This window comes from Macaca nemestrina, chromosome 6 (genome assembly GCF_043159975.1).
Source record: "Macaca nemestrina isolate mMacNem1 chromosome 6, mMacNem.hap1, whole genome shotgun sequence".
NCBI lineage: Eukaryota > Metazoa > Chordata > Mammalia > Primates > Cercopithecidae > Macaca > Macaca nemestrina.
The window spans coordinates 20,296,337-20,314,529 of NC_092130.1; the positions used below are offsets into that span (position 1 = coordinate 20,296,337).

The 18,193-nt window shown below is 41.4% G+C and overlaps 1 protein-coding gene across 11 annotated transcripts in view; it reads left to right on the top strand.

Annotated features, from left to right (window-relative positions):
- The window catches only part of LOC105482339 (PWWP domain containing 2A), a 73,998-nt gene that overhangs the window by 17,540 nt on the left and 38,265 nt on the right, over window positions 1-18,193 (top strand). For 5 of the 11 annotated variants that reach the window (XR_011624504.1, XR_011624505.1, XR_011624507.1 and 2 more), the window contains 2 exons: window positions 13,195-14,892; window positions 17,595-17,701. Coding sequence is in view for 2 of the 11 variants with exons in the window: in XM_011742367.3 (XP_011740669.1) it covers window positions 13,195-14,878 (1,684 nt within the window). In the remaining 9 variants the exon portion in view is untranslated. Of the gene's footprint in view, window positions 1-13,194; window positions 15,835-17,594; window positions 17,702-18,193 lie in introns of those variants that run through there. The other 6 variants (XR_011624511.1, XR_011624510.1, XR_011624506.1 and 3 more) reach the window with 3 other exon arrangements.

The window sequence follows — 18,193 nt, forward strand, 5'->3', positions numbered from 1 at the left end:
GGAATACAGTGGCGTGATCTTGGCTCACTGCAACCTCTGCCTCCTGGGGTCAAGAGATTCTCCTGCCTCAGCTTCCCGAGCAGCTGGGACTGCAGGTGTGCACCACCATGCCTGGCTAATTTTTTTGTATTTTCAGTAAAGACGGAGTTGTACCATGTTGGCCAGGCTGGTCTCGAACTCCTAACCTCAAGTGATCCTCTTGCCTTGGCCTGTCAAAGTGCTGGGCTCACAGGTGTTAGCCACTGTGCCTGACCGACAGTAGCTTTTGAAGTCACTTAACATGGGTTTGCTTTTGAATATCCACTGAACCTGCATCCTGTTATACTGTGGCCTACAGTTTAATAGGAGCATCTTTAAAATGCTTTGAAAGGATCTGTGGAAGTTTCAGATAATACCTGTGAAGCGTTACTTTCCCTTTTTTTATTTTTTTGAGACGGAGTCTCACTCTGTCGCCCAAGCTGGAGTGCAGTGGCGCTATCTTGGCTCACTGTAAGCTCTGCCTCCTGGTTTCACGCCATTCCCCTGCCTCAGCCTCCTGAGTAGCTGGGACTACAGCCGCCCGCTACCAGGCCCGTCTGATTTTTTTTTTTTGTATTTTTAGTAGAGATGGGGTTTCACCGTGTTAGCCAAGATGGTCTCGATATCCTGACCTTGTGATCCGCCCGCCTTGGCCTCCCAAAGTGCTGGGATTACAGGTGTGAGCTACCACACCCAGCCTACTTTCCCCTTTTAATTTGGAAGAATGACAAAATTTTACTAGGGAATGAGGTAACAGTTGCTTGCACAGTGGAGGGTGGGGGTGTTTCTTAATCTTTTTTTCTCATTAGCACCTGGGGCTGATGGCTTATGAGGAAATTGTTACAGTCTTTTAGTAGGTAAGTTTTGTCCCTACAGTCCCCTTCTGGCATGCTTGCTTTTCTTTTTTCCGTTTTTCTTCTTTATTTTTTGAAAAGGAGTCTCTGTCGCTCAGGCTGGAGTGCAGTGGCGTGATCTCGGTTCACTGCAACCTCTGCTTCCCAGGTTCAGGTGATTCTCCTGCCTCAGCCTCCCGAGTAGCTGGGACTACAGGCGCATGCCAGTACGCCTGGCTAATTTTTTATATTTTTAGTAGAAACAGGGTTTCACCGTGTTAGCCAGGTTGGTCTCCATCTCCTGACCTCGTGATCCACCCGCCTGGGCCTCCCAAAATGCTGGGATTACAGCTGTGAGCCACTGCGCCCGGCCTGTTCTTTTTTTTTTCCTCCCTTAGAGACAGGGTCTCTGTTGCCCAGGCTGGAGTGTAGTGGCATGATCATAGCTTACTGCATCCTTGAACTCCTGGTCTCAAGTGATCCTCCTGCCTCAGCCTTCTGAATAGCAGGGACTACAGGCCTGTGCCGCCACACCTGGTTAATTGTTTTATTTTTAGTAATGACAATGTCTTGAACATCTAGGCTCAAACAATACTCCTGCTTTGGCCTCCAGCAGTGCTTGGATTACAGGGATGAGCCACAGCGCCTGGCCACCAGTATGCTTTCTAAACATTATGGAAAAGGGCTCATATTTGAGAATATAATGGAAAGGAAATTATTTTTGTGTTCTTCTTTGTAATTTTTAAATGATGGGATCAGACTAGAATAGCTGTGCTTAAGTTTTTTTTTTTTTTTTGAGATAGAATCTCTCTCTGTCGCCCAGGCTGGAGTGCAGTGGCGTGATATCGGCTCACTGCAAACTCTGCCTCCCAGGTTCAAGCAATTCTCCTGCACCAGCCTCATGAGTAGCTGGGATTATAGGCACCCACCATCACACCCGGCTAATTTTTTTGTATTTTTAGTAGAAACGGGTTTTGCTATGTTGGCCAGGCTGGTCTTGAACTCCTGACTTCAGGTGATCCACCCACCTCGGCCTCCCAAAGTGCTAGGATTACAGGTGTGAGCCACCGTGCCTGGCCATGTTTTTAACAAAGTAATTTAGACACATTTAATCACATCACTAGACAGAAGACTTCGCTAGTCTCTCTCTCTCTCTCTTTTTTTTTTTTTTTGAGGCAAAGTCACGCTCTGTCATCCAGCCTGGAGTGCAGTGGTGCCATCATGGCTCACTTCAGGCTTGACCTTCTGGGCTCGAGCGATCCTTTCACCTCATCCTCCCAAGTAGTTGGGACCATAGATGTGTGTCACCACACTCAGCTAATTTTTTAAAGAGACAGGGTCTGCCTATGTGGCCTAGGCTGATCTCAAAATTCCTGGCCTCAGGTGATCCTCCTGCCTCAGCCTCCTAAAGTGCTAGGATTATAGGCATGAGCCATCACTATCACTCTCAGCCAGTCTCCTCTTTTTCTTTTTTAGGTTTTTTTTTTTTTTTTTTTTTTTGAGACAGAGACTCACTGTGTTGCCCAGGCTGGAGTGTAGTGGTGCATCTCAGGTCACTGCAACCTCTGCCTCCCAGGTTCATGCGATTCCCCTGTCTCAGCCTCCTGAGTAGATGGGATTATGGATGCACACCGCCAGGCCCGGTTAATTTTTTTGTATATTTAGTAGAGGTGGGGTTTCACCACGTTGGCCAGGCTGGTCTTGAACTCCTGGTCTCAAGTGATCCACCCACCTTGACCTCCCAAAGTGTGAGATTACAGGCGTGAGCTACTGCTCCCATCCAGCCTTCTTTTTTTTTTTTTTTTTTTTTTTTTGAGACGGAGTCTTGCTCTGTTGCCCAGGCTGGACTGCAGTGGCCGGATCTCAGCTCACTGCAAGCTCCGCCTCCCGGGTTTACGCCATTCTCCTGCCTCAGCCTCCCGAGCAGCTGGGACTACAGGCGCCCGCCACCTCGCCCGGCTAGATTTTTGTATTTTTTTAGTAGAGATGGGGTTTCACCATGTTAGCCAGGATGGTCTCGATCTCCTGACCTCGTGATCCGCCCGTCTCGGCCTCCCAAAGTGCTGGGATTACAGGCTTGAGCCACCGCGCCCGGCCCCATCCAGCCTTCTTAAGAGACTGGTTGTTCTCCATCTATCACTCTCTTAAACTGACAGCCCTCTCCACTCAGGTATGCTCACCAACATGCCCTTCTCTTTTTCTGCCAGTGGATCACCTTTATTTTATTGCTTATTTAAGCCTCTGAATCCTTAGTAATATTCAGAATGGATAACTAGTCTTCACCATTTACCACTGTCTGTTTTGCTCTTCACTTAATCTGCTTGAGCCTTTCTAGTTCCCATTCCCTGCAAAGCCCATTTCCTGATCACTAATCCACGGTGATTTCTTGCCTTCTGAAGACTGTAACCTCATTTAGCATTGACTGGTACATTCTGGTCTCACCTACTGAAGCTGTGACCTAGGGTTGAGACTGTTTTATACCATCAGACCAGTTAGCATACTTGTTTTTTAAGCATTTTATTTATTTTTAAGAGATAGGGGTCTCACTATGTTTCATATAGAGTTATGCTTAGTGATAATTGAGGTGAATTTGCTGGCATTTGCACTTAAGTGGGATAGATTTTCTTTTTTGTGTGCTTTCTTTGCATAGAAGTATTGGTGGAACTAAGTAAACTGAATTCATGCTTTTTACTTTTTTAGCTTCTTATTTTTAGATAATTTAAAACATAGCAGGGAATTCTTGTAAACTCTTTCTAGAGAGAGTCATTTGTAACATTTTGCCACATTTAATTTGTCATTCTCTATGTAAATAAATTTGTTTCCTGAACTGTTTGAGGCTGAGTTGAAGACATCATTCTCCTTTACTTATGCTTGAGCATTTCTTTTCTAAGATCAAAGGAAAACTGTAGCCACAGTATAGTTTTCAAATTAAAGAAACATTGATAGAATACTTTACTTTGTATCTTATGTTTCATTATTTCTTCAATTTTTCCAATAGAAATTTCCTTCAATGTGTTTTTTCTTCTCTAGTAAATGATTATGTATTACATTTACTTGCAATATAATTATGTAGCAATTATGTAATAAGGACTGTTCCTCAATTTGGATTTGCCAGATATTACTCCTGAGAGGGTTAGGTTACGCAGGCAATGTTGTGTTCTCGGGAACACCACATCTTCAGGCCTATGATAGCCATGTGCCCTCATTGGCAATGTAAACTTTGATTCTCTCTCAGGTTAGGGTGTTGTACTGTTTCTCCACTATGTAATTACTGTTTCCCTTGCACTAATAATTCTTTACTGTGCCAATGTATTGCTTCTCATAAAACTTTCCTCTCTATATTTAGCTAGATACACATTTTTTTTCATTGTTTCATATTTTAATTTTTTACTTAATTTTGAGATCAGGTCTTGCTATGTTGCCCAGGCTGGACTTAATTAAACTCCTGGCCTCAAGTGATCAGCCTCTTGAGTAGCTAGTATTACAGGCTTGAGCCACCGTGCTTAGCTGCATTTTTTTTTGTTTTTTTTTTTTTGAGGTGGAGTCTCGCCTGGTTGCCCAGGTTGGAGGGCAGTGGTGCGATCTGTAAATTCCACCTCCCAGGTTCAAGTGATTCTCCTGCTTCAGCCTCCCAAGTAGCTGGGATTACAGGTGTCTGTCACCACCCCGGGTAATTTTTTGTATTTTTAGTAAAGACGCAATTTCACCATGTTGGCCAGGCTGGTCTTGAACTCCTGACCTCAGGTGATCCACCTGCCTTGGCCTCCCAAAGTGCTGGGATTACAAGCATGAACCACTACACTTGGCCGCATTTGTTTTTTTGGATACCAGGTTTCACTCTTATTGCCCAGGCTGGGGTGCAATGGTGTGATCTTGGCCCACTGCAACCTCTGCCTCCTGGGTTCAAGTGATTCCCCTGCCTCAGCCTCCCAAGTAGCTGGGATTACAGGCGCATGCCACCAAGCCCGGCTACTTTTTGTATTTTTAGTAGAGACAGGGTTTTGCCATGTTGGCCAGGCTGGTCTTAAACTCCTGACCTCAGGTGATCGCCTGCCTTGGCCTCCCAAAGTGCTGGGATTACAGGCGTGAGCCACCATGGCCAGCCACGCATTTTTTTTTTTTTTAAATGGTTGGTTCTTTCTGTGTTGCCCAGGATGGCCTCGAACTCTGGTTCAAGTGATCCTTCTGTTTTAGCCTCCTAAATACCTTGGACTATGGGCATGCCTACCTTAGATACACATTTTTAAAAGGTTTTTGAAATTGTAAAAAAAAAAAAATAACAAAATGTATTTTAACCATTAAGGATACAGTTCAATAGTATTAAGTACATTCACATTGTTGTGAAACAGATCTCCAGAAGTTTTTCATCTTGCAAAACTAAAATTCAATAGCTTTTAAACAGCAGCTTCCCATTTCTCCTTTTCCACCTGCTATAAACTATTCTACTTTCTGCTTCTGTGAATTTGACTACTTTAGATACTTCTCATGTAAGTGGATTCATACAGTATCTTTTTATGATTGGCTTACTTAATGTCCTCAAGACTTATTCATGTTGTAGCATGTGCTACATGAAAAAAAACTTCCTTTTTTTTTTTTTTTTTGAGACAGAGTCTTACTCTGTCACCCCAGCTGGAGTGCAGTGGCATGATCTCTTTTCACTGCAACCTCTGCCTCCTGGGTTCACACAGTTTTTGTGCCTCAACTTCCCAAGTAGCTGGGATTACAGGCATGCACCACCATGCTCCACTAATTTTGTATTTTTAGTAGAGACAGGGTTTCACCATGTTGGCCAGGCTGGGGTCTTGAACTCCTGACATCAAGCAGTCTGCCTGCTTCAGGCTCCCAGAATGCTGGTATTATAGGTGTGAGCCACCACACCTGGTCTATGATTTCAGCCTTTTTAAGACTGAAAGTACTATTTTGTATAATATATTTGTATATCTATATATCTCTGTCTAGCTCACACTTTGTTGTCCTTTCATATGTCAGTAGACAGTTGGGTTGCTTCCACCTTCTACCTTTTTGGCTAATATCTCTTTGAGATCCTGCTTACAATTCTTTTGGATATGTACCCAGAAGTGGGATTCCTGGATTGTATTATAATTCCATTTTTAATTTTTTGTGGTAAAATTTTCTTTTTTCTTTTTTTTTTTTTTTTTTTTTGAGACGGAGTCTTGCTCTGTCACCCAGGCTGGAGTGCAGTGGCCGGATCTCAGCTCACTGCAAGCTCCTCCTCTTGGGTTCACGCTATTCTCCTGCCTCAGCCTCCTGAGTAGCTGGGACTACAGGCACCCGCCACTTCGCCCGGCTAGTTTTTTTTTGTATTTTTTAGTAGAGACGGGGTTTCACCGTGTTAGCCAGGATGGTCTCGATCTCCTGACCTCGTGATCCGCCCGTCTCGGCCTCCCAAAGTGCTGGGATTACAGGCTTGAGCCACCGCGCCCGGCCTGTGGTAAAATTTTCTTTTGCATTTAGCTGTTTCATTTTTTTCTCAGGTTAAACTTTGACATCGTAACCAGTCTTACAAAGAGATGAAATATGAACCACAAGAAGCTTGCTTCAGTTTTACCTCTTCTGTGATTTAGTCTGCTGCTGTTTGTAAGGCAAGGTAGTTTCTAAAATCATTGGCTCAAAATAAAAAGTGAATCTGGGTATTATTTTTTTTTTTTCTTTTTCCTTTTTCTGTAGAGATACCATCTGGATATGTTGACCAGGCTGGTCTTGAACTCCTGACCTGAGGCTATCCTCCTGTCTTGGCCTCCCAAAGTGCAGGCATGAGCCACCATTCCTGCTCATGGCCTTTTTTTGTTTTGTTTTTGAGACAGGGTCTCTGTCACCCAGGCTGGAGTGCAGTGGTGCAATCATGGCTCAAGCGATTCTCCCACCTCAGCCTCCCAAGTAGCTGTGACTGCAGGCATGTGCCACCACGCCTAGCTAATTTTTATTTATTTTTATTATTATTTTGAGAATGGAGTCTCACTCTGTCGCCCAGGCTAGAGTGCATGCAGTGGTGCGATATTTTGACTCACTGCAGCCACTGTCTCCCAGGGCTGTTCTCCTGCCTCAGCCTCCCCAGTAGCTGGGACTATAGGTGTGCACCACCATGCCTTGCTCATTTTTGTATTTTTAGTAGAGATAGGGTTTCACCATGTTAGCCGGGCTGGTCTTGAACTCCTGACCTCAGGTGATCCGCCTGCCTTGGCCTCCCAAAGTGCTGGGATGACAGGTGTGAGCCACTGTGCCCGGCAACACAAAGTAACTATTAAACCCTAGTGTTCTTCCCCCTTAAAATTTTGACACTGGCCAGGTGCAGTGGCTCACGCCTGTAATCCTAATACTTTGGGAGGCCAAGGAGGGCCGATCAGTTGAGGCCAAGAGTTTGAGACCAGCCTGGCCAACATGGCGAAACTCCATCTCTACTAAAAATACAAAAGTTAGCTGGGCATGGTGGCACACACCCACTTGGGAGGCCAAGGCATGAGAATTGCTTAAACCCAGGAGGGGGAGGTTGTGGTGAGCTGAAATCAGGCCTCTGCGCTCTAGCCTGGGTGACAGAGTGAGACTCTGTCTCCGAAAAAAAACCAAAAAAACACTTTTTTTTTGGCACTTATTCCTAAATTATTAAGAAGATATTTACTTTAAAAGAATTTTGAGTGGCCGGGCGCGGTGGCTCAAGCCTGTAATCCCAGCACTTTGGGAGGCCGAGACGGGCGGATCACGAGGTCAGGAGATCGAGAGACGATCCCGGCTAACACGGTGAAACCCCGTCTCTACTAAAAAATACAAAAAACTAGCTGGGCGAGGTGGCGGGCGCCTGTAGTCCCAGCTACTCGGGAGGCTGAGGCAGAATGGCGTAAACCCGGGAGGCGGAGCTTGCAGTGAGCTGAGATCCGGCCACTGCACTCCAGCCTGGGTGACAGAGCAAGACTCCGTCTCAAAAAAAAAAAAAAAAAAAAAGAATTTTGAGGCCGACTGTGGTGGCTCACACCTCTAATCCCAGCACTATGGAAGGCAGGCTGATTGAGCCCAGGAGTTCAAGACTAACTCTGGACAACATAGGGAGACCGCTTCTCTATTAAATTAAAAATAATTTTTTTTTGTTGAATAACATTCACAGAAAGTTTTATTTTCAAAGAATTACAGATTTGCAGACAGTTGCAATATTTTTAATTAAGCCATAATACCTGAATTGTTTTACTTTAGAATCTTTGGGTAGTAGTTAAAGACTGAAAGTGGATAAGGGTTAGGAGTCACTCATGCATTAACACATGCCTTTGTGCTGTACAAAGTGGGTAGAGTATCTTATTACTCAACTTTTTGGGAGTATTTGTAGCAAGTTCTTTTGGAAAACTTAAAGGATACCAGTCAGCCTTTCACCTAAACACTTACTCAATAAAATCTTGGTGAGCATTCACATGAGACATAAATGTCTTCCCTTAGGAAAAGCTAAAGCCAAGGTGCTTGCTAAAATACCAGATCCCAGTTCCACTGTAGGAAAGTTTTATGATTTATGTTTTGGGCAGGGCTTAGGAATTTCCACTGCAAACACTCCGAGGAGTTGTGATGTATTTTTTCTCAGATTGTACTTGAGGAATTAGGGTTTTATTTTTATTTTTATTTTTTATTTTTTTTTGAGATGGAGTCTTGCCCTGTCACCCAGGCTGGAGTGCTGGAGTGCAGTGGCATGATCTCGGCTCACTGCAACCTCAGCCTTCCCCCGAGTAGCTGGGATTACAGGCGTGCACCACCACGCCTGGCTGATTTTTGTATTTTTAGTAGAGATAGGGTTTCACCATGTTGGTCAGGCTGGGAGAAATTAGGGTTTTTAAGGGACCATAGTTTTGTTTCTGCTTTATATTCTTATCCATATATCCTTATATACATGTATGAAACAGATTCATTGCAGTTACAGATATTTACTTCTACTTTTACACTCTGATTTTATTTTAATCATAGTGTGACCCCTGAAATTGATTTCAAAATTAGTGTCTCCATCCTTAGTTTGGTAACACTGCCTTAGGTATTATCTGTGTAAGGGCGACAGCAGGATTACTGAGATGAAGCGATCCCCATTTCTTCTTAAAGTGATTTATCTTTTTGGTCCTTTGAGGATGTTTTATTATTATTTAGATACATTTTTCTGCTTTGCTAGGCATTCACTACCCACACACAATTACCAGTTTTATTTCCCCTTTTCCCCCTTTTTGTAGTTTTCACTACAGTTTTCACTCATCGTTATACAATTAGGTGCTTCTTCCCTATGTTATTAAAAGCGTTTAACACTTGGGTATTTTGTATGCTTATGTGGGAACAGCAAAGAAGAAAAACAATCCAGTTGCGAAATAGTAACATTCTTACTGAACTTCATAAAGATAAACATATCAGATTCCATTACTTGATATAAACAGCTGTAAAGTAATTGGCGGGCCATACTTGCATTGAGAGTATGAATTAAATATATGGGAAGGACCCTAAACTCTAGCAAAATTGGCTTGTTGCAGTGGCTCTCGCCTGTAATCCTAGCACTGTGGGAGGCTGAGGCTGGTGGATCACTTGAGGCCAGAAGTTCAAAACCAGCCCGGCCAACATGGTGAAACCCCATCTACTAAAAATATAAAAATTAGCCTGGTGTGATGGCATGCGCCTGTAATCCTAGCTACTCAAGTGGCTGAGACATGAGAACAGCTTGAACCCAGGAGGCGGAGGTTGCAGTGAGCTGAGGTTGCGCCACTGCGCTCCAGCCTGGGCGACAGTGAGAGTCTGTCTCAAAAAAACAAAACAACCCCCCCCCCCCACCAAAGAAACCTCTAGTAAATTATTAGGTGTTTTTTGTTTTTGTATTTGTTTTATTTCTTTTTATTTTATTTGAGACGGAGTCTCTGTCTGTCTCCAGGCTGGAGTACAGTGGTGTGATCTCGGCTCACTGCAACCTCCGCCTCCCAGGTTCAAGCAATTCTCCCAAGTAGTTGGGACTACAGGTGCGTGCCATCACACCCAGCTCATTTTTGTATTTTTAGTAGAGACGGGTTTTCACCATGTTGGCCAGGCTGGTCTCGAACTCCTGACCTCAGGCCTCCCAAAGTGTTGGGATTACAGGCATGAGTCACTGACCCTGGCCTTTTTTTTTTTTTTTTTTTTTTTTTTTGAGACAAAGTCTTACTCAGTTGCTCAAGCTGGAGTGCAATAGCGCGAACATTGCTCACTGAAGCCTTGACCTCCCAGGCTCAAGCAATCCTCCCACCTCAGCCTCCCAAGTAGCTGGGATCACAGGTACACACCCCCATACCAGGCTAATTTTTCTATTTGTAGAGACATGGAGTCTTCCTGTGTTGCCCAGGCTGGTCTGAAACTCCTGGACTCAAGCAATTTGCCCACCTCACCCTCTCAAAGTGTTAGGATTACAGACGTGAGCCACTGCATCAGGCTTTAGGTTATTAGTTTGAAAATAAGATTAAATCACTTACATGAAGCAAATTAAATAAAGTAAATTTTAGCCAAGGAAAATGGCTGCCGTGTATTGACTTACTGATCTTTATCTGAATCCTTTAAGGTTGGAAATAGTGTTTTATTTTACACATGCAAAAATGAGTTTAGAGGATACAAACAGTTGATAAAGATAGCTGTGAAAATTCACCTCAAACATTAAGGTAAGTATGGTTTAGTTAGTCCTAATAAAAGGAAGGGAGCTGGATATGGTGGCAGGTGCCTGTAGTGGATTCCAGCTACTCGGGAGGCTGAGGTGAGAGGATTGCTTGAGTTCAAGAGGTTGATGCTGCAGTGATCCATGATTGCACCACTGCATTCCAGCCTGAGTGATAGAGTGAGACTCTGTCTCTATAAAAAAATTTTATAAATCAATAAGAGGAAGGGCACTTCTCTTCATTCAGCTATTGAAACATCATGTGAATGTGTGATGGAGGCAAAATGATGCCTTCTTATGAGTTAGAAAATGTTATTGTTAATGTAAGTAGTGGTATTACATCAAATAAGTCACATTGTTTATGTTGGTTCTACATTAAAACACAAGAAGCACCTCTTTTGTCCTGTCATCTTTTGAAAAAGTGGTTAATGAGCTCCTGTGTACTGTGTAAGAAAGCGTTAAATGCTTAAAGTTACTTTAAGTAGTCAGGAAGCAAACACTTGGTTACCAGAAGTTAGAATGGAGAAAGCAGCTTTCTGTGCAGTCTGATACAATAGGAGGGTACCTTTCCTTTTTGGACTAGCCGAGACCTAATCTTTTCCTACCGTAGGTAAAAAAGCCTTTCCTTTTTATGTTTTGTAAGTATTTGCTGTAAGTTATTGGTTTGTGGTAGCCAAGCTAACAAAGACTTTGGGGAAAAAAGTATTCAGGTGCTAGAATAGTATCTGGTGTATGCTGGCTCTTTGTAAATCCTGCCCGCGTTTAGGTTTGTCCGCAGCTGTTAGTACCTAATATCAGGAGTTCTTCCTAGCAAAGGTATTCTGAACCTTTTTGGGAGCATAAGGACATTTCCGGCTGGACACGGTGGCTCACATCTGTAATCCCAGCACTTTGGGAGGCTGAGGCGGGCAGACTGCTTGAGCTCAGTCATTCAAGACTGGCCTGGACAACATAGTGAAACCCTGTCTCTACAAAAAATACTAAAATTAGCCAGTCATGGTGACATGTGTCTGTGGTCCCAGCTACATGGGAGGCTGAGATGGGAGGATTGCTTGAGCCTAGGAGGTTGAGGCTGCAGTGAGCTGTGATTGTACCACTGCACTGCACCCTGGATGACCGAGTGAGATCCTGTCTTTTTTTTTTTTTTTTTTTTTTTTTTGAGACGGAGTCTCGCTCTGTCGCCCAGGCTGGAGTGCAGTGGCCGGATCTCAGCTCACTGCAAGCTCCGCCTCCCGGGTTCACGCCATTCTCCTGCCTCAGCCTCCCGAGTAGCTGGGACTACAGGCGCTCACCACCTCGCCCGGCTAGTTTTTTGTATTTTTTAGTAGAGACGGGGTTTCACTGTGTTAGCCAGGATAGTTTTTTTTTTTTTTTTTTTTTTTTTTTTTTTTTTTTTTTTAACATTTTGGAGAATCTGGACACTGAAGATTTGTAATGTAGAAAAACAGACATATTTAACATTGGCATCTAGTTTTGTAGGTTCCGCGTGACTGACTACCCGAAGCCAATCTTTGGGTTTAGGTCTAAGCTCTTTGCCTTACAGGACTGGCATTACAGTTGTATTGTATTAGATACTGTTGGAATCAAATAGTGCATACAGTCAACATGCTAACATATATGCTGAAATTATTTGGTAGCGTGATTTGATTTTATGTGAAGAAAACTTAGTATAGCAAGTTTATTTTAAGGTTTATTTTAAGGATCAGGTTCTTGGTATTCAGCCCAGGCACGTTAAAACACTGTTATTTCTAACTCTATCAAATAAGGTTATTAAAAACTGAGAATTTTAAAGATTTGTATTAGGTACTGTGGTGTGCAAACAGGGTCTGGACCCGTAACAGTTTTCAAATCAGTTTAATGGGTCTGACTAGCCTTAAAACAAATGAAGTAGACCAGAGTAGAAAAGAAATTATGTATCACAAAATACACAGTTAAGTACTTGGTGAAACTTTTGCTTAAGTTTGTGTATTTATGTATATATGGATGCATGTATACATTCATAAGTGTTTTTATTGGATTGCAGTGCAAATATATTTCTTAATATGAGATGATTTAAAAAGTTAGAAAGCCACAGCTCTGTAACTGTTTGCTTCGGAAGTAGTTTGAATATCTGAGTTCTTGATATTTTTGTGTTTTGGGAGACAGAATAGGTAACTAGTTAGGATACAAGAGTAGAAGAGCAACTTTCTTTGAATCTTCAGTGATTAACCAATAAAGTTGAGATGGGATTTTACTCATTAAATAGCTTTGGATAGTTAAGGCTGAATTTGCTTTGTGGAAGTTTTGAAAGCTGTTATAACCAGAGGAAGAAATATGTGTGTGTTTCACAAAAGTTGTAGTTGCATTTACTGAAAATGTTGTATATGGTTCAGTGAATGAAATATATGTGATGCTTAACATAAAGCTGTCTGAGAAAACATTCTTTCTGATTCAGTACTGGAAATACCTATTTTAAGTATAGTCAACTATTCTTGCATTGCTTAGGGCAGCTGTTTGTTTTTACCAAAAATGTAGGACCTAAAGAAATGAAGGTCTCTGGACTTTTGGGGGAAGAGATAGTAGATTTTTGTGTTCTTGTCTTTTAATATGAAGTAGTTTTCGGGAAAGGTTATGTAAGTAAGCATCAGGTGTTGTTTACGTTTAAGAAATTGAATTATAGATGTTAACTTAATGTCTTCTTTTTTTCTTCCATTTCTTTCAAAGGTTTGGGCCCCATGGTATCCCTGTGACAGTATTTCCCAAAAGGGAATATAAGGATAAACCAGAAGCCATGCAGCTCCAAAGTAATACATTCCAAGAAGGGACAGAAGTCAAGTGTGAAGCAAATGGTGCTGTTCCTGATGACCCTTCTCCTGTCCCGCATCCCGAGCTGAGTTTGGCTGAAAGCCTGTGGACTTCCAAACCACCACCTCTCTTCCATGAAGGAGCACCTTATCCTCCCCCTTTGTTTATCAGGGACACATATAACCAATCAATACCTCAGCCACCTCCTCGGAAAATTAAGCGACCCAAACGAAAAATGTACAGGGAAGAACCCACTTCAATAATGAATGCTATTAAACTACGACCCAGGCAAGTTCTGTGTGATAAATGTAAAAACAGTGTTGTTGCTGAAAAAAAGGAAATTAGAAAAGGTAGTAGTGCAAGTGACTCTTCTAAATATGAAGATAAAAAACGGAGAAATGAAAGTGTAACTACTGTGAACAAAAAACTGAAAACTGAGCATAAAGTGGATGGGAAAAACCAAAATGAAAGCCAGAAAAGAAATGCTGTGGTTAAGGTTTCAAATATTGCTCACAGCAGAGGCAGAGTCGTAAAAGTTTCTGCTCAGGCAAATACATCAAAAGCTCAGTTAAGTACTAAAAAAGTTCTCCAGAGTAAGAACATGGATCATGTGAAAGCTCGGGAAGTGTTAAAAATTGCCAAAGAAAAGGCACAAAAGAAGCAAAATGAAACCTCTACTTCCAAAAATGCACATTCAAAAGTCCATTTCACACGTCGATATCAGAATCCTAGCTCAGGTTCCCTTCCACCCCGGGTTCGTTTAAAACCACAGAGGTACAGGAATGAAGAAAATGACTCTTCTCTGAAGACAGGACTTGAGAAAATGCGGAGTGGCAAGATGGCACCCAAGCCCCAGTCTCGCTGCACCTCTACCCGCTCAGCAGGTGAGGCCCCTTCAGAAAATCAGAGTCCCTCAAAAGGCCCTGAAGAGGCCAGCAGTGAGGTTCAGGACACAAATGAAGTGCATGTGCCTGGTGAGCAGGATGAACCACAGACATTGGGCAAAAAGGGCAGCAAAAACAATATCTCTGTTTATATGACCCTAAATCAAAAGAAATCTGACTCCTCCAGTGCTTCAGTGTGTAGCATTGATAGCACAGATGATTTGAAATCTTCCAACTCTGAGTGTAGTTCTTCTGAAAGCTTTGATTTTCCTCCAGGCAGTATGCATGCACCTTCCACCTCCTCCACTTCCTCCTCTTCAAAGGAAGAGAAAAAGCTCAGTAATTCCTTGAAAATGAAAGTCTTTTCCAAAAACGTCTCTAAATGCGTCACACCAGATGGCAGGACCATATGTGTAGGGGACATTGTTTGGGCCAAGATATATGGCTTCCCTTGGTGGCCAGCCCGTATTCTTACTATAACTGTGAGCCGGAAAGATAACGGCCTTTTAGTCCGACAGGAGGCCCGTATTTCATGGTTTGGGTCTCCAACAACATCTTTCCTTGCTCTTTCACAACTCTCCCCCTTTTTAGAAAACTTCCAGTCACGCTTTAATAAGAAGAGAAAGGGCCTGTATCGCAAGGCTATCACAGAGGCAGCTAAGGCTGCCAAGCAGCTGACCCCCGAAGTGCGGGCTTTGTTGACACAGTTTGAAACGTGAACATGGACAGTAAGGTAGGCAAGACCATTGGAAGTCACCACAGATTTTCTAGTCTAGTTAGGAATAATTTCTACGAAATAGCTTGGCCGGATTGGAGAGAGAAGTTGCACTCAGTTGGCTGGCTTTTTAATACTTACCTTATAGCCATTTTTAGACTGAGAAGCTTAAACTGAACATATAATCAAATTTTGTGTTAAGGAAATGAGATTTTAGCAGTATTTTTCAGTTTTGAAGTTCAAAACCATCGCAAGGCATAGGAGCCATAGCCTCAACTGAAATTGAATTTTTGTAGGGACTGTTAATTGCCATTTGTACCTAATACTGTATATATACACATATATATACATATATATATGAAATATAGCCTGTCACTGTGTGACACAGGTTGCATATTTGGGATTGCAGTAAGGGCTTGGTGAGCTGGGGGAATAGTGTGGATATTTAATGACTACTTGTTTTTTAAATAATGAACACTTAGCCTTATGCGCATAATGGTGTAAAAGTTAGGTGGTTAGGTGTTTGATAAACAGATGCTTGCTATTCAGTTACAGACTGGGGAAATAGCCCAGTGTTTGGGATTAAAACTGTCAAGACTGGATAGGTGTTAGTCATCACTGTCTTTCGTCTGGTGGGGATTTAATAAATACTTTCAAGCTTCTGGTTTGGGAGTTTAGATAGGTTTGATTTTGGATTTGTAAATAGTTGATTGCTAAATTTGGTCAGATTTCTCCTGACTGGCTGTTCCTAAATTCTTAGGATATGTCCCAGTAAAATTACACTTTGTGAATTAATTGTCATATGTGTAATTGTTGCATTTTGGATGTACCTAATTTGATAATTAAAACAAAATAATTTCCGTTTAAGGTATCTGTTTGCAGGTCAGAAAATGAGAAAATGTAATTGTGTAATGCTTTGAAATGTAAAAAAAAAAAAAAACAAAAAAAAACTAAATAAAATCAACTAAATCCAAATTATTTGTGTGTGTTTCTCAAAAAGCTTTGAAAAATTTCAAGATGGTAGAAAATTATTCTTTGTAAGAGTGTTTAGAAGAGATGAAAAAATCAAACTTTTATTTTGCTATTTGTCCTATCAGGGAGTATATTATCTGAGATAAGAAAACTTCAAATAATGAGAGATGAATCAGTATATTCTCAAAATAAGATTTTATAGTATAGAGGTTTGATAATGCTTTTAGATTTGATACCTCCTTCCTGCCAATTTCTCATAAATGTGTGAATTTTAATTTTTAGCCTTAATATTTCATCACATGCTTCCTTTTTTTACATTTGGGTAATTACAACCGGTCTCTTCTGTTTGGTTTTCTGCCTCATATATCACTGCTTTTGGGGCTAGTAACTTAGCTTACTATTTTTCTACATGGTCCATCTGTCCCTAAGATTTGATTTCTTATTTTCCATTTTTAGCTTTGTATTAGTAGTGAGAAATATATCTGATTTGCTGTGGAGGCAAGTTTATCTCAAGATTTTTAAAGTTGCTTTCATACGTTTTGTGTCTTAACAACTTTTGGATATCTAATTTCAATACTTTTAGAAATTTAAAAGTGTTAGCAGTTTTTGTGGATTTCTAAATCCAATTTGAAATAGTTATGGAACGCATAATGAAAAGATTAATGGAGGTTGAAAATCAATAGTCTTGTCAGCTTTCTTAAGGTAATGAACTGGTTACGAATTTCTGCAAAAGCAAGTGGAATTTCTTCTGGGGAACTCAATGCTTTTTGATTATTATGAACACACAATTTAAAAACATGTTTCACTTGAGTAGAACATATTCTTTCCTGCAAACAGAAACAACTATACTTAAAAAAAAAAATTCTTTGATTGAAATTCACAGTGTGGTTGAGAAGTTATAAGGAACTATCCTAAAAGATTTTCCAAGTATTTGTTTCAGATTAATGAACTTGTTAATTCAGGTGTTTTTAAAGTTTGAAATCTAAAGTTCAGAAAGACTTAAAAATCACCAAAACATGTAATTCCAAGGCTGTGTGTAATGATCCGGGTGAGTTTTATCTTAACAGTGGTTTGAAGTGGACATTACTAATATGGTCAAGTGCTTGGTAAATGTGCTCTTGTGGCATAAACCAAATTTGATTTGTTTCAGAAGCCATGGGGAAAGAGAAGAAAGGAAAAAAAATCATGATTGTTGAATATAAAATAACATTTAGTTTTGTAGAACACACCTTTGAGGAAAAGGTTGAGCATATCACAAATGATATTATGCCAAATGACCCCTTTGCTTTAAACTGGCAGTCTGGCATATTTCATTTGTAGTTTCATTAGGGGAGCAAGTTTTAAAGAATCTCTCTAATCTTAAATGTGTATTCTAAACTCTAATAGCTGAATATTAAAAACTTTTGTTCCAATGGAAATGTCTTAGATACATTTGTCCAGTATCTACTGCAGATGGAGATATAGTTGAATTGGGTAGTTATAGCCACTTTATATTTCTCTTTGAAATGATAAAAGGCACTTATTCTTGATATGGAGATAACAGAAGTGGGTATTTTTTTTCCCTTTGCAGTGGGAGTAAACTGGCTTAGACCAAATCTGCGGCTTAAGTAACGGTCGTGGCTAAAACAAAGGATTGGCAAGGGGAGAAACCAAGTGAAGGAAGAGTTGTGAAAGCTAAGAATGTCTTTATTTCTGGAAATTCTCAGAAATGTAAAGCATCAGAGTATTTTTCCCTTTTTACTTTCTAGAATTTATAGACCAGGAAGCTGACTAATCATTTGGAAGGAACATCCATTCAACTCTCATTTACAGATGTGGAACCAAAGACCACAAACAATTATCTGTGAGAGGCCAGGTGCGGTGGCTCATTCCCATATTCCTTGAAGTTTGGAAGGCCAAGGTGGGATGATTGCTTGAGGCCCGGAGTTGGAGACCAGTCTGGACAACATAGACCCCTGTCCCCCCTGCCATCTCTGCAGAAAAATAAAAACTTAGCCCGGCATGGTGGTGCACACCTATAGTCCCAGCTATTCGCCTGTATCCTAGCTACTTGGGAGGCTAAGATGGCTTGAGCTCAGGAGTTGGAGGCTGCAGTGAGCTATGATCACACCACTGCACTCTGGTCTAGGCAAGAGTGAGACCCTGTCTCTGAAAAAAACCCTATACATCAGTGAGGTAGAGAAAGTGGGATTCACTAGTCTGAAGCCTTTTTGTATGACTTGGTGGTGTGTCCCCAGATGGTTTTGATGGGGAAGAAATCTGTAAATAGTAACTGTAGATTGGTACTAAGTTGAAAAAGCAGGAATTTTGATGTGATAACAGACTGGAGGCAAAGAACAGGGAACTG